At 36.5% G+C, this 16,876-nt stretch overlaps 1 protein-coding gene and 1 pseudogene across 2 annotated transcripts; one reads left to right on the top strand and one right to left on the bottom strand.

Annotated features, from left to right (window-relative positions):
- The first annotated feature begins 1,499 nt into the window (after positions 1-1,499).
- On the top strand, positions 1,500-2,366 carry LOC307051270 (acyl-protein thioesterase 1-like; annotated as a pseudogene). Its single transcript has 2 exons — positions 1,500-1,506; positions 1,592-2,366. The product of its transcript is annotated as an acyl-protein thioesterase 1-like (transcript).
- A 1,882-nt stretch (positions 2,367-4,248) lies between these two features.
- Positions 4,249-16,468, bottom strand: NUDT12 (nudix hydrolase 12; the record flags this gene model as incomplete). The annotated part of the gene is made up of 8 exons (XM_079702241.1): positions 16,316-16,468; positions 14,347-14,586; positions 13,617-13,828; positions 12,469-13,055; positions 9,118-9,285; positions 7,968-8,081; positions 5,334-5,533; positions 4,249-4,359 (listed from the first exon to the last, which is right to left on the bottom strand). Exons 3-8 carry the CDS (start codon positions 13,820-13,822, stop codon positions 4,249-4,251), a joined length of 1,386 nt encoding a protein of 461 aa, XP_079558367.1. The 5' UTR covers positions 13,823-13,828; positions 14,347-14,586; positions 16,316-16,468.
- Between the last annotated feature and the right edge of the window lie 408 nt (positions 16,469-16,876).

The raw sequence follows: 16,876 nt of genomic DNA, 5'->3' as shown, positions 1-16,876 counted from the left end.
CAGGCTTAGTTACTCCGCAAATTTTATTATGTACCTAAATGTCTTATGTAAGTCTTAATTTTGTCTAAAGTCCTGATATCAATATTTTCATAAATTACTAAGAAAATCATTGTTCATTAGTAAAATAAAGTTTTGTTTAAGAAAGGTATTATTTAAATGAATTTTAGTACCTAAATTTTAATTAACAGGATTTGGTAAATTAAATTTATTCTTCTTATCACCCCACATATACTTTGAGTAATAGTTTTTACTTCCTATTAGAGGGAGAATCCTGCACTGGGTTATACAGTACAGACTGTTGTAATTAAGTTAATTATAATTAATTGTATTAATAATTGTAAGTGGTTGTAATTGTGTGACTTTCACCAATTAATTAATCGATTCACCTTTAAAGGATATATTAATTAAATTCACCTTTCAGGATTTCCTTTTCCTTATCTATAAAAAAAGGCAGTGAGCTACAAATATTGTCTTTAAGTTCTTTTCCAGTTCCAACATAGAATAGTAAAGAGCCAAATTATATAAATTTATACATTTATAAAGTACCTTTTAAAACAATTTCAAAACATCCTTATAAAATATGAGTTTTATGTTGCAAAATTGTGAAATGCTACAGTTCACTTTCTCTAAAATCTTATTGATTCAGTTCTAAGATATGCTTATTAAATAAACGTTTCTTAGAATGTGTTGAAATAAGGCCAAAACCAAGATGTTGTATTTGAGTTTAATAAATGTTATTAGTAATGATTATATAATTTTCCCCTAATGAAGATACATTCCCTTATCACAAAATGACATAAGCCAGTGTTTTTATTAAATATGTAAATCTATCTGGGATTTTATTTAATATTTGACCTTGAAAAGAATTCCTTGCAGATATGTTTAATTTCACTGAAAAAGCAGAGACTCCTGATTTGTCTTAAGAACAACTTTGAGTAGAGCTAGCAAATAGATACGTTAATTAATTTTATGTTTAAGAAGGGGGTCCCAGACACAATGGTATTCTCTCACTTAAGTTCTCTTTCCCTGAGGGCGTGGTATAGTGCTCACTAATAGAGTTGTTAAAATAGAAAATTCTTAACACTGATCAAAACAGACTAGTAGTAACACTGTAACAGTGCCACTGTTAGAACAATGGAACCAGGAGAAAAAGTGGACTACAATGGGAAGATGAGCAAAAATCAGCTACTGACAACCAAAAGGACCTTCATGATAACGAAAGTATTAAAAATCAAGCTGAAAATTCATTAAAAATATTTCTCAAAAAAGACCTTTAGTGAATGGTCTAATGCTTACAAGAGGTGATGAAATTTAGGTTTATTTACATTTTCAGCACATACTTCTTTACAACATGATTTCTCTTATTAGAAATGTGGTTTTGTGAGATAAAACTGGAGCACAACTCCCCCTCCCCCAGAAAGTTCAGAGAAGGCTGACTCAGATTTAACAAAATCTGAGGCAATGTTATAATTTTTAAAAATATGAATTTTATCGTTAAGATGGAAGGTACATTTCGAAAATATTTCGAAAACCCAGTATATTTGTGTTGTGACGTTCTAAAGCGCATTAAACATTTCTAATCTCACTTGAGGAACAAATGGGATTAGAAATCAATTAGGGCGGGGTCGGAGGGCGGGCGGCGCCGCGTGGGCGCGCACGCGCCTGAGCGCGCGCCTGTGCGCGGGCGGGACGCGGCGCTCGCACCGCCTTTCGCTTCGGACGCGCGGTGGGTCGAGCAGGTGTCTGTGCTGCAATAACACGTCTGCCCCGCTACCCGCCATCGTGCCCGCCTTCCGGAAGGCCACCGCTGCGGTGATTTTCCTTCATGGGTTGAGAGACACAGGACCGGTTATGTCTGTAACATTAAATATGAACGTGGCCATGCCTACTTGGTTTGACATTTATTGGGCTTTCACCAGATTCACAGGAAGATGAAACTGGAATTAAGCAGCAGAAAGTGTAAAATCTTTGATAGAACAAGAGGTGAAGAATGGCATTCCTTCTAACAGAATTATTTTGGGAGGATTTTCTCAAGGAGCAGCTTTATCTCTGTACATGGCACTGACCACACAGCAGAAGCTGGGCAGCGTCACCGCTCTCAGCTGCTGGCTTCCGCCGCGAGCTTCCTTTCCACAGGGTCCTATCAGTGGCGTGAATAGAGACATTTCTATTCTTCAGTGCCATGGAGATTTGGATCCTTTAGTTCCCCTAGTGTTTGGTTCTCCACTGCTGAAAGGCTGAAAACCTTGGTAAATCCAGCCAATGTAACCATCAAAACCTCTGGAGGCATGATGCACAGTTCATGTCAACAGGAAACGATGGATATCAAGCAGTTCATTGATAAACTCCTACCTTCCATTAATTGACGTCACTAAGAGGCCTTGTGGAGAAGTGCACACCAGCATCATCATCGTAGAGTATAAGCTTTTTCCTGTGCCCGATCTTGAAACCTCTGATGTTCACAGTGTGAAAATGTTTTGCAAATACACACCAATGACACAGACTAAATGAATCTCGTGGGAAATTTATGATCTGTTAAGTTTCTATGTATAATATGATCCAGAATATACTAGTATTAAAATAGGTGAAGAAGCTAGCTTCTTTCTCCCAAATGTAATTCAGCAAAAAAATAAAATACTGCAACCAGATTTTTTCTTACATCACTTGAAAATTATTAGTATGCTTAATGAAAACTTGTTCAGGTATAAATGAGCAGTTAAGACAGTTTATGCATGCTGTGACTTAGACTCTGGACTTATTCCCAAATTAGTCACCATGCAGTATCTGCATTTTTATATGTGTTCATATGTGCTTAATGATTATAATACATAGTAAGAATGTGTTATTACATTATTCCTAATTATAGGGATAATGCTTCTAAGTGTCAGTAAAGAGTAATAAAGCTGTCTTCAATTAATGGCCCTTTTATTTTGGGGACCAGGTTTTTCTTTCCTGAATATAATTTCTATTTAATATTCTTTTTCCTCTCTAGAAATGAAATACATTCTTTCTTCTTTTTTATCCTTCATAACAGACCAAATATTGCCTACTTGCCATAAACATCTGCTGTCAATACATGCTGTAATTTGACATTCTGAATCACAGACATGATGGCATTGAAAATGTATTTATACTTGTAGAAAGAAACCAGACATCCCTTCAAAGTTTCTGCACTACCTCTTAAACTGGACCTTTGTTTGCAGCTTAGGCCTGCAGAGTTACTAGAATCTTCAGTCCAGGTAATGAGAATAATTCTGTGGTTGTATTTTTCTGTAATTTTCTGGAAGAATAATTAGGTCATATTCTAGTATGTTTTGAAATATTTAAGACTGATCTTGCAAACTGTCATTTCTAAGATGATTTGCTCTAAGATGATTCTCCTCATAGCACAGTTTTAGTCTACTTATTTTGCACATAGGTTTGAAACCAACTGCTGTAGGAAATGAACAATTCCATTCAAAGAATCTGCTTTACTTTTATCTGCCAATGGACTTATCTGAAATTTTCACTGTAGTCAGAGAGGATCTTTTTAAGTTAGTTTTTGTGCAAACATAAAAGTAGCAATTATTTGATTTTAAATAGATTTTTATGGTGTAGTTACCACCCAGGTTAATATGTAGCAAAAATGTATGCTTGATATTTCTGAACTGTTGTTAATTTTTCTGCTGTATCCCAACTGACTAGAATACCGTTAGGAATGCTTTATAAATGGGTGCTACTTGATGATGGAAACGATTTCGTATGGACAGTATAGGATGTTAATAATGAAGCCATATGTTTATGTCTGGATTTACAGTTTTTAAACAATCATTTACTAAGTCATTTTGCTTTTATCTTGAAGAATATAAACTATTGTTTCACACATATCAGCAAGATCTAATTTATGGCAAGAAATATTCCATTGAAATGTTGTGCTGTAATGTGGGAAAATGTAAATCTTTTTCATGGTTTCTATCAGTGTGAAATAAAATTTAATTTTGACTTAAAAAAATAAATCAATTAGACATAGTCAAAGTTTAGTTTTTTTTTTTTTTTTTTGCGGTACGCGGGCCTCTCACTGTTGTAGCCTCTCCCATTGCGGAGCACAGGCTCTGGACGCGCAGGCTCAGCGGCCATGGCTCACGGGCCCAGCCGCTCCGCGGCATGTGGGATCTTCCCGGACCGGGGCACGAACCTGCATCCCCTGCATCGGCAGGCGGACTCTCAACCACTGCGCCACCAGGGAAGCCCAAAGTTTAGTTTTTTGATTTAGAGATTGGGGTTCATTCCAATCCAGTGTTTGATTAGTTGATGTGCAATAGCTCGGCTTGGTGGCACAAAGAATGCCTGCTGCTTCCCTTTGGTCACAACATCCACAACCTAAAATACACCACAATAAAATGTATTAGGATTTTAAAACTGTCTGTCATACTTAAATACTATTTCTATGCTTATACAATTCAACTAAAATGTAATGACTTTTACAGTGAATAACAACAGGAGAAAGTAATAACATCCATATTCAACATGCAAAATTTAGTACACTATTTTTAGTTGCTTCATTGAGTCAGTGATTCAATTTTTAAAATATTCCAGAAAGACATTTTTCCTGATGAAAATAAGGTTATGAAAAAGCAAAGTATATGCTACACGTTTATTTTCAAAGTGAAAATCAACTTTTGGAAAAAATTCCCTTTTATCCTTTTATAAAATTCTGGAAAAAATCTAATTTCTACTTTTTTTGAGGTTGAGCATAAAATAAAATTAATTTTGTGTAAGCGAAGTCACTAAGGATTTCAGGTTTTCACTACTGTAGAGTATCCATCTGTTTTCTATACAAAGACATTGGGTTATACAAAACACAGACAAGTAATTTATCTTTCATTATATTACTTAAGGATGAGTTTTAAAAAGTTCTGTGAGTGTATCTGTTATACAGTTTCGTCAGTCTTGTCAAGTACATTTAAAATGAACAAGAACTTTTCAAAACTTATATGCATTTTTACTGATATTTTTTGAGTTACTTGCTTTAATGCTACAAACTAAAATATGTCTAATAATAATATTCCTGCTTCTCATCTCTGAAATAATGTTCACCCATTTTAAGGCCACTGAAAGGTATCATTAATCTCAAGGAACGGCATTTGAAATGAGAAAACGGCATAGAATCATCATTACTAGAAGAATCTCACAGAAGGAGTTAACAGTGGACACATCAATTACATTGTAATCCATGAATGATGAGGGGGGCCATAGCCATTCATTCAACTTGTTGAAAACATGTATCCTTGCTACATGCCCAAACTAATAGAGTCAGAGAATCAATAGAAGAAGGAAATTAAATTGAACTTCACCTGTTCTCTAGTGAACCAGCGGGCATCCTCTATTTCATTCTTGTCAACTTTAATTTCTGTAGACACTGCCACAGCTAAGCAACCAATCATTAAGGAGGAGGGCATAGGCCATGGCTGACAAGAGACATACTGAACATGGCCAACTTTGACTCCACTTTCTTCTTCTACTTCTCTCCGAACAGCATCTTCTATTGTCTCCCCTAATCAAATGGGGCAAAAGAACAAGTAGCTGATGAACATACCCTGGACATTTTGTGCTCCAAATGGTTCAAACATTTGGAAAACACTTTGGACAGAAACCCAATTCAAAGAATCAGAAAGCAGAAGCCTAAAACGAGATTGGAATTCAAGAAACATTATTTCTTTTCTTTTTTTTTTTTTTGTGCGGTACGCGGGCCTCTCACTGTTGTGGCCTCTCCCGTTGTGCAGCACAGGCTCCAGACGCGCAGGCTCAGTGGACATGGCTCACGGGCCCAGCCGCTCCACGGCATGTGGGATCCTCCTGGACCGGGGCACAAACCCATGTCCCCTGCACCGGCAGGCGGACTCTCAACCACTGCGCCACCAGGGAAGCCCAAGAAACATTATTTCTTAAAGTATATGACTACCTACAGAATCCAAATGCCAAGAAACTTTTCATTTCTTAAAGGTCTAAATTTGTTATATTTTAAAAATTATAACATCTATGACTATCCAGTACCTACTTACTGTTGGCTAAACACTATGCCAACACTTTATATATTATCTTGTTTATGTAGCTAACCTTTTCCTCACTAAAATCTTGAAACATTTTTTTATGTTGTCAAACAATTATTGCAGATAACTCTTTTCCAAAGAGTTAAAAACTAAAATTTTAAAAACAGCATACAATGAAACTCATTATTTTTCTCTTACCAAATGATTATTTTTCTCTATATAATTGTTGACCCAGCTATAATAAAGTAATGCCTATAAATGTAATTTATATTTCTGATTTGTTGAAACTGAGAATTAGAATAAAGGGAATAGTTTCTAAGTTAAATTTATCTGAAAGTTTAGAAATAGTCTGCTATTTAAATACAGCTTTCTATTTCAAATAGATTGGTAAATTTCCTATATTAAAATTAATTTATATTCATAAAATTAGTGAAAAGATAATTCATAGACTAGCATAAGATATTTGTAAGACCAAACTAAATGAAGATTAGCATACAATACATATTTAAAAACCCCTAAAATCAATAAGAAAAAAAGATCAACAATCAAAACAAAAATAGGCAAAGAATATAAAAATGTAAAATTCAGGGAAAAAGAAACTGGATGCCCAAGACATATCTGAAAAAGATGCTCCATCAGCAGGGAAATAAAAATTAAAATGACAATGACATAACTATTTCATAACTATCAGAATGGCAAATAAAAATCTTGATATTCCTAACTTGGTGAAGATGAGGAATAACAGACATTTCATGTACTTCCAGAGGGAGTGTAAATTGGTAGGACACTTCAGAAAACAACTTGGCAACATGTAGAAAAGATTAAGATGCTCATATTCTATGAGCTAGCAGTTCTACTCTCAGATATACACCCTATGGAGGCTTGTACCACTCCTTGCAAATGTGTACAAGGAGTAGTTCAAGAATATTCACTGCAGTGTTGTTTGTAATAGTAAAAGCTTTGAAATAAACTAAATGTCCAACAGCCGAATTGGATAAATGAATTGCAGAATATTCATAAATGGAAGGCTATACAGCAGTTTTTAAAAAATGACCTAGAGCTACTAAGAGGCAGCATAGAAATTAACAGCATGGACTCAGAGCCAAACTGCCCAGGTTTGAATCCCTGCCCTATCATTTACTAGCTGTTTGATCTTGGGCAAGTTATTCAGCCCCTGTACCTTAGGGTCCCATCTGTAAAACTGCTTTATAAGCTTGTATGAGGATCACATGATTTAATACAAAGAAAGCCTTCGGGAAAGTGTGGCACTACATATGTTTAGTACTATTATTATCTGTCAATGTAGATTAATATTGGAAGTTGAGATTAAACGTGTTAATTAGATATATTCATTTATTCCGCAAATATTTACTGAACTCCTACAACATATCAGGCATATGCTCTAAAGATTTAGGATAGAGCAATAAATAAAACAAAGTCCTTGCCTTTATGGAACTTACATTCTGGTACTAGCAAATAATAAATAAATAGGTAGATAAATAGATAAATACATACATATATATCATGTTAGGTGCCGATCAGTGCTGTAGGGAAAAATCAGACTGGATGACGGGGATTGTAAATGCAGGGTATAGGGCTAACTAATGTATTTAGGGCTATCAGGGAAGGCCTCTCTGAAACGGTGACAGTTGAGCCTAGTACAGAAGGAAGTGAGGTGTAAATCATGCAGATACCTTGGGTAAGGGCAATATATGAAAGATATATGAAAGAGCAAATAATGAATTTTTAAAACACAAAACTATTCCACTGGTAAAAATAAAAAATATATCATCTAAAATACACAGAAAAATTAAAATATCCCAGTTTTATAACATGATAATTTATCAGAGATTATTTCTCAAATGCTGTCCAAACTTTTTATTTAGAAACTATAAGTTAAATGAAAATTACTATAAAAATTATTAAGAAAAGGCTTACCAGGTTCAATAAATCCAGCAAGGCAGGTAAACATGCCTGGAGGAAATCTTTTCTGCCTGCCTAAAAGACATTTGGTCCCATCTGGATGAATAACTTGCATGATTACTACTGGATCTGTTTAAAAAAAAAAAAAAATCAGATGTATGAATGACAGGAAAAAATAATTTAGACTCATTGTGTAAAGTCACTGTCTAGTAGGATATTAAAAACATGTATCTCCTGTAAGAACAAGACTTTTGTCTAGTTACAAGAGACTTTCTTTCTGTCGGGAGACAGAGTATTTCAGGAAAATTGCATGGAATATTGTCAGTAAGCTAAAGAAAGATCATTTTTGTCTTCTTTCTCATCTTAATAGCAACATTCATTGTGTATTTATGGTATGCTAGGCTTATTTTTATTTTTTAATTAGAAAGAAGTTTGAGTAGGTAATACCTGGCACGGAGAAAATTCAAATTTTACCATAGCAAATGTAGTGAATTTCCCTATTCCTTCCATCGCAGTCCTTAACAAAATGTTTTTAAAAGCTAATGTGGTTCTATGATTGAGTTTAATCCATTAAAAAATTACTTTAAATAATAGTTCATCTCTCCAGAAGTCACTAATTCAGTAAATTCGCCTCACTAGATCACAACTGAGAACCGGTAATCAAATGTAAAAGGCTCCTGAGCAGCAAACACATATGTCACTAAGCCATGCACTTTACTCCCAGGAGACCTCCTCAGGTGTTGCTGAGTCTATCCTTTTTTCATACAACTTTAAAGGGCTGGGTTATCAGATTTCTAATTCCACAGCCAACTCAAAGCACCAATTAGGAGGAGAGAAAGTACAGGCAGACACCAGCAGTAATGAGAAGCTAGCTCCAGGCTCTACTGCTTTGGTGATGCCACAAGCAGGTACTTTGAAATCATGTATCTCAACACATCAAATTCATGCTGATTAACCCAGGGTTAAGAAGAGTAGTATAAGTCATCAAAGTATGTAATACTTTAATAATTATAGTCTTAATAGTTAAATTAAACATAAAGATATATGAAAGAGCTTTCAATAAAAAGGTAAGCCCCTCAGCAACTCAAAATCTTGTCTTTCCAGAATGCCTTATTACCTAAGATTTCCAGATGGCTGAGGTTTCACTGTAAAAGAAAAGGCTTACCAACTCTTGGGTATGATGTATTGTGAACACCATGGAGGCTAGGACAGTCTTCTTTTAAGCATACTCTTTTATAGCCACCTTCTTCAATTTTAGTTGCACTTCCACAGGTTGGGCAGAACTTATATCGACTGTGCCAGGCGAGGACAGATCTTGCTTGAGCTACAACCCCTACGAGAGAAGCAAGAGAAGTTTTACTTCTGTGACAAATTGTAAACAAATTAATACAGAAGTAAAATGTTCTTAGGTCATAATAAAGATGTACACTATATTTTCTGAATAGCTGTGCAATCAAGGGTTTTATTATTCCTATTTTTATGATCTGTATCTTTCTTTAAAAGATTTAATTCTACAAATGACAAATGAAAATTAGATTTACCTTTAATTTGGACTAATAAAATATTGTCTCTCATATAACTCTCATATAAGATAGATATACTGGGACTTCCCTGGTGGCTCAGTTGTTAAGAATCCGCCTGCCAATGCAGGGGACATGGGTTCGATCCCTGGTCCAGGAAGGTCCCACATGTTGCAGAGAAACTAAGCCTGTGCACCACAACCACTGAGCCTGCGCTCTAGAGCCCGCAAGCCACAATTACTGAGCCCGCGTGCCACAACTACTGCGACTCGTGCACCTAGAGCCCATGCTCTCCAGCAAGAAAAGCCACTGCAATAAGAATCACGTGCACCGCAATGAAGAGTAGCCCCCGCCTGCCGCAACTAGAGAAGGTCCGCGTGCTGCAACAAAGACCCAATGCAGCCAAAAATAAGTAAATAAAATAAATAAATTTATATATAAAAAAGATAGAGGTACTAACATCTGTATACACTGTATTAGTTTCGGCATTTACTATAGGTGATTTGTAAGTTTTGGATATGCATGACTCTAGCGTATAGTGACTTTACAATAGTGACTTTTATATAAATACACTACAAAGACAGTTCTTAACTTAGATTTGGGCCATAAACATAATAGTACTAGGAAACTGTAGGAACCCATCTCTACTTTCCTTGGGACTAAGACAATACTGGTCTGTGTCACTGTGGAACATATTCTGTTTACAACTAGAAACTACATAGAATAATTTAAAAAAATATTGTATTTACAACTTTTGTGATTAACTTTGTTTATGACAAAAATGCCTAATAGAATAAATCTTAGAATATGTACACTTTGGCTACAGCCTTTACCCTGATACTTCAAAAAAGAATTAATATGGCCTGACCAAAAATACTAGAATTGGGGCAATAAGCGTAGAAATGCTACATTTCAAATGCCTGACAAAACCTCTCTCTCCTAAAATAGATTATTCAGTCTAAGGATTTTGGAATAAACAAAATAATCAGAAACAGTAATAACAACATTTTAAACTAGGAAAAATGCAACTAATAAACCATAAATAAAAACAAATGTAACACTGAAATTCAGTGAACCACAGGCAACATTAAATATCTGCCTGCTCTGTTACTGTGTATTATGTAATTTACCTCAAGGTATCGCCATTATTTCAGTATCATCACAATACAAAAAGCTAACATTTATTGAGTACTTACTATGTGTCAAGCACCTGGCAAAGATCTTTACGTACATTATCTTATTTAATGTTTAGAGCAACACTGTAATGTAGGTACTATTATTATCCTCATTTTTGGGAGGAGGAAACTGAGGCAGACAGAGGTTAAGTATCTATGTAAGGTTACACAGCAGCTGAGTAAAACAGCCTCAGTTTCCTTACTAGCTTTTTTTTAAAGATCCTTTTGATCTTAAAATTATATATACAGCTTCAAAGAAAGGATATTTTCTTTTTAAAAGTGTTGTTTTTTTTTCCTCAGATGGGGGGAATAAAACATACCACCCCAGGTTTTGGGATGAGTGCTAAGAAGTCTCTGGAAGAGCCTACCAGATCACCTAAGAGAATGTGGACACTGAGAAGTGACCCCTTCCTCACCTCTCATTAACTCTTCAGTCTACTGTAATATACCTTCTATTCCACTGACACTCCTCTCATCAAATTCATCAACAGCTTCATATTATCAAACCAAAGATTCTTTAAAAAAAAAATCTTTGTCATCTTACTCAAATTCTCAGCAGCATTCAATATATTTGACTACTAATGCCAAGAAATACTTTGCTCTCTTGGTTTCCATGAGCACATTCTCCTGTTTTCTTCTTACCTTACGGCCGCACTGTCAACATCATCTTTGATGGCTCCTCTCCTATCTGACCTCTAAATTTAGGGGGATTCAGGTTCTTTTTTTTTGCTTGCTCTCAACTCTCTAAGTAATCTCAGAAATTTCCTGGGATTTAAATACCACCTTTGTGTTGATGACTGCCATACAGGTATATTCCAGTTCCTCTCCTTAGTTCCAGATTCTATTTCCCTTCTCTGAAAGTTAACATGCCCAAAGTGAAAATCTTGATTTACTTCAAGTCTGTCCTGCTTCCCTTGCTCTACCCATCATTCTATATTATTTTATCAAGAAAGAGTATTACTATCTACCAAATTACTAAAGTCTCACACTTAGCAGTCATTCTTGATCTTTTCTTTCATTATTATATACCCCATACCCACTCCATTAGCAAGTATCGCTGATTTGCTCTCCAAAATGTATCTTGAATATACCACTTTTCCTCCATCTCCCCTATTATCATCTTAACAACTCAGACGCAGTCTAGGTTACCAGCATCTCTTTCTCACTTATAAGTCTCAACCTACTGTTCAAGCCCTATCAGTTCTACCTCCTGAATATCGCAAACTCTCCCTTTCTCTCTACTCCACTAATTCAAGCCACTGCAATCTCTTACCTGGGCTACTGTAATCTCCAGGCCCCTCTTAATAGGACTCCTGACTTCCACACTTAATTATCTACAGTTCATGATCTACAAAGCAGCCAGAGTGAGGTTTTTTTTTTTTTTTTTTTTAAAAACCTAGGCCAGGTTATAACATTTAAATGGAATTGAGAAAAAAATCCCTCATTCTTACCATGATATATATGACCCCACATGAACTGGCATAGCAAGCAACAGACAGCAAAGCAAAACAGTCAAGGTCTTTGCCATTATGCTCAGTGTACAGCAGGCACTCAATAATCATTCACTAAAAAATCAAGTGAAACTAGTATGCATTAGGGTTAATTCTGGGGAAACTAATCCTGGCTGATTAAAACTGCTGTAACCACCCAGGAGAGTAGTCCTCTAGCGTGAGAACTTTAGGAAGTTTCTAGTGAAGACAGCCTAATTTCATTGCTTCCTAGAAAGAGTGTGCTTCCTAGAAATTGTGGATACATGCAATTTCAATCCAGTACCAAAAATCAGATTATTACCAATACAAGTAAACAGTGTTCACTTCTTACCAGCTTCTTTTTCTTTCAATTGCAGAAGAGCTGGCATTGGAGGATGAAGAAAATAGCAATTTTCATGTCTTTGCTTAAATTCTTCAGCAGCAACAGGATCTATACCTAAAGCAAACCAGGCAACCAACCCATCTTTTTCTTGTGAGACTTCCCCAGCATAATTAAATAACTCTTTTTTCATTTCAAGTTCTACTCCAAGGAAAATCAAGGTGATCTTCTCAGGCTGAGCCAAATAATCCTTTATATCTGTGTAGTTCAGCTGACAAAGCCTGACTTCCGGCTGTTGGAAACTTTCTTTATTGCCACCTAGAGTAACCAAGGGATTTAAATCTGAGAAAAGGATATAAACTGTGGCTGGATGGCTTTCTTTTGCTAACAGCCAGTCAGAATTATTTCTTTTTTCACTTTTCCGGTCCAGTAGTGTCTTGCTAAAATAATTTTCACATTCTTCCATTTCACTGGTTAGGAACCAAGGCTTCTTCCCACCTTTAGCATTAGCTAGTAAGTTAGCTATATGCTTATAACCCCAAAATTTAGCAATATCCAGTGCAGTCTGCCTTGATTTATTGATAATGGATCTGTCGCACCTATGGATGGAAGCAAAAAATAAAATAGTAAAGAAACATTTTCTTCAGTATTTATTGCAGTAATATATTTCCAGATGTATGTGATAGCCCCTCTATTTAATAATTGCATATATTTCTTTTTGTTTTAGCACATAATATACTAATGGAAAGGTTAAAAGAAATAATCATAAATGATTAAAAGTTAGAGACAGCAGATATTTTAAATTTCTGGAAGATTATTTATAAAATAAAAAAGCATACGTTTTATGTGCTATAATGAGATATTAAATTTTTACAAGGAGTTTTCTGTAGTCATAGTGGGTAGATTTACACATTCTATTTGGGAGAAAAAAATTAATTTAACTCAATTTCTTTGCTGTTAAGTATGAAGAGTTAATTTCCCAATTAAAAAAAGTTAAAAATTTTTAATTAGAAATTATGCTATTATATAACAAGACTGTTCAATGAGTTATTTACAAGCCCAATGTTATAAATATGGCTATAAGAAAAATTTAAAAGAAAATACGTAATCCAGAAATTAAACCAGACACTCCTTCAGGTGGTACAGCCTAAAATGTTTACCCTTTCTCAAGTAGAAACTGGACAACATCTGGGTGCCCATTCCTTGCAGCATACATTAAAGCAGTCCAGCCATTTTCAGAAGTTTCATTGAGAAGAGATGGAGAATGACTGAGCATTACTGTTAACCTGGCAATATCTCCTTCTGCAGCTGAATAGTGAAATTGGGATATAATTTCTTGGTTTGGACTTCTTTTTACAGAAGACATTTCTTCCTTAAAATAGGAAAATAGGAAAAAAAACTCATTTGCAATTGCTTTCTTGTATCAATGATTGAACATTATCAGGGTGCTGATATAATTAGAATATTAGTTATGGTTTCTAAAACAATATACTCTTAAAAAGGTAACTAGTAGTCAACTGTCATCACAGCATACATTTCAAAACTGTTATCAGTTGAGAATTTTAAATATAATTCAACATGGGGGATGTATAAAATAATGTATAAAGAACTCTGGTGGAATACAGTTGAAGGGGGTGACATCATTGGGAGGGGGAATAAGGTAACACATTACAAAGAGGAAAGTGTATTTCAGGCAAACCAGAGGGACTTCAATATGGATCAGGGCATAAGGGGGGTTAAAGCAAGCAGACAGAAATAAAGACATGTTTTCAGCAGATGCCAAGTAGTATTCTTAGAATCTGTGGTACTAGAAACAGATCTGTCCTCTCAGGGAAATTATGATCCTATTCAAAAAGCTACGTTTCACATGAAAAAAATTTATTGCTTTACCTCGCATAGTTAATTCTGCTAATCCATCAGGGAATGATTTTTTTTTTTTTTTTTTTTTTGCGGTATGTGGGCCTCTCACTGTTGTGGCCTCTCCCGTTGCGGAGCACAGGCTCCGGACGCGCAGGCTCAGCAGCCACGGCTCACGGGCCCAGCCACTCCGCGGCATGTGGGATCTTCCCGGACCGGGGCACGAACCCGTGTCCCCTGCATCGGCAGGCGGACTCTCAACCACTGCGCCACCTGGGAAGCCCCAGGGAATGATTTTTGCTCATGGTGTGAGGTAGGGGTCACAATACATTTTATCCCACTAGATAATCCATTTGACTCAGCATCATTCTTGAATTCACTATATTTGTCCCATTACATTGCAGTATTATCCTTTTCACAAATGAGGCGACCATATATTTTGGACCTATTATTGGACACTGTTCTATTGGTCACTTTGTCTATCCTTGAATCACAGAAGCTTTTAAAACCATTAACTTTGTCTGCTTTGTTACTCTGTTATTTCAGTAAGAAAGAAAATAATTGTTCCATACCTTTTAATAAATGTTGCCTAATTGTGGACTGAATGTGATAGGGCACAAACTGAGCTTTTTTGTGTGTGTGGGTGGAAATGGTTCATATTTCAGTTGTCTATAAACTTCTCAAAGTACTTTTTTTAAGGTATGATTTTTTTTTGCTATGAAATTCTATTAAGAAAAGATTTGGGATTCTAACTAGGTTTCTACCATTCTGAGCATAAGGTATTGAGGCTAAAGAGAAAGAAAGGTTATAATCCATAATTTTTGACAGCAGTTGTCTCTAGGGTTCTGACACTGCAATTTTGTTGATCAGTCATGTAGTAGGAATAGCATGACAATATAAAAAGAAAAAAGAAAAAGAAAAAAGTGGGCTTTGTCACTGTTCACCTTACCTGTTTATATCTTTCTGCTACCTATAAATAGGTCAAAACTACTCATAGGAATAGAAACAAAATATTGAAATTCTGTATACAACTTAAAGTAGGGGAGTGACTTCTAGATTAGAAAACAATTTTTTATTTCTTTTGATTTACTCTAGAATTTACTTCACCATTCTCTTCATATTAAGATTCCTAAATGCTTTAAAAATATTATGAATAACAAAAGCTACAACTTTTCAGGACTTTATTTTTCAATGCTGTATACTGACTCATGAATGGTCTCCCTTTAAAGTTGCCTTTTCCTTAAAATCATATCATACAGGTTCTTCAGTTAGGTTTACTTAAGGCAATATTTAAGTCATGGTCACTTCCTTACCTTCTCCACAGCCCACTCACTGCAGGTTGACTGCAAAACTGGCCTCCAAAAATATAGTTCCATTCACTACCCCCAGCGCAGTGCTTATGCATACACTATTCTCAGGTGAAAAGAAGTGGAAAATGCACACTTTCTCCCTTAGCTTTCTCAGCAGAAAAGCCATCTAGAAATAGAACCATTACTCATTCCAGAAAAGCACACAAAGTCTAAAGTCCACCTCTACTGTTTGATTTACTTTTTCATTTCTCATTGTCAGGTTCTCCTGAAGGTAAGGATTTGAAGGCAGGATGAGGTGATTCAGTTGGCTAAATGCTGCCCTTGCTGTCCAAGAACACGGACTATCCTGAGAAGTCATTTTAAAGAATCTTGAGTTTAAAGAGTCTTAGATTTAGCCAAACCAACATCCACTTTTACGGATGTGTACCCCGGTGCCCCTGACTGGTCCAAGGTCACATGGCTCAAGAGACAGGGCAGACCTCAAATACAGCTTTGTCACTTAAGTCACCGACCATTATTTCTTGGGCGTTCAAGAGGGCCATCTAACCGACCAAGCGCCACCCATTGCACGGTCTCTCCAATGTCTCCAAACAGTCAAATACCTTGAGAGTTTATTCCCTTGTCAGTACTGTGAGATTACTTTTATTTAAAAACGTGAAAGCACACATGAAGCAGCACTTCTTTTTCCCCACCTCAAAGACTGCGCTGGATCGGCTGAGTCCCCAGCCCCGTCCCCGGCGCCCGGGCTGCAAGTCCAAGCGCGAGGCTGCGCCACACCACCCAGCAGGGCAGGGCCCGACAGCGCGGAGACCCGAGAGCAGAAAGAACTGGTTACCAGCTCCAGAAGCGGCACTGGGCCGACTAACTCGCCGCTGCTGCTACTAACCCACAGGTGACCAGAATAGAAGAAAGCAGGTGGTAGTCGAAGAACCAGGAAATCCCCACGCTCGCTCTTCCCGGCGCCGGATGGAGCCTCTCAAACTTCCGGCGAAGGGCCGGTGTCCTCCCACGGCTTTATGGGTGATGTAGTTTGAAGGTCACGGACTGAGAGATTCGAGAAGGCTCGGGGCTTGGCGGAGAGAGGCTTTGGGGAGCTGGGGCAGGAGGTCCCAGCTGAGAGGACCGGCTTCCTAATGGTGAGTGAAAGGCTGTTTGGTTTGGTTTTGTTTTTTTCCCGGTGAGACCGAGATGTGTAGAGCGATGAAAAATTGTAGGTCTGTGGAAACGGTTTTAAGTTCTCCAGAATTTCACAT

The sequence above is a fragment of the Hyperoodon ampullatus genome, assembly GCF_949752795.1.
Source record: "Hyperoodon ampullatus genome assembly, chromosome: 4".
Lineage (NCBI taxonomy): Eukaryota > Metazoa > Chordata > Mammalia > Artiodactyla > Ziphiidae > Hyperoodon > Hyperoodon ampullatus.
The sequence above is the reverse complement of the archived record's forward strand: the minus strand, read 5'-3'. Positions and strand labels throughout refer to the sequence as shown.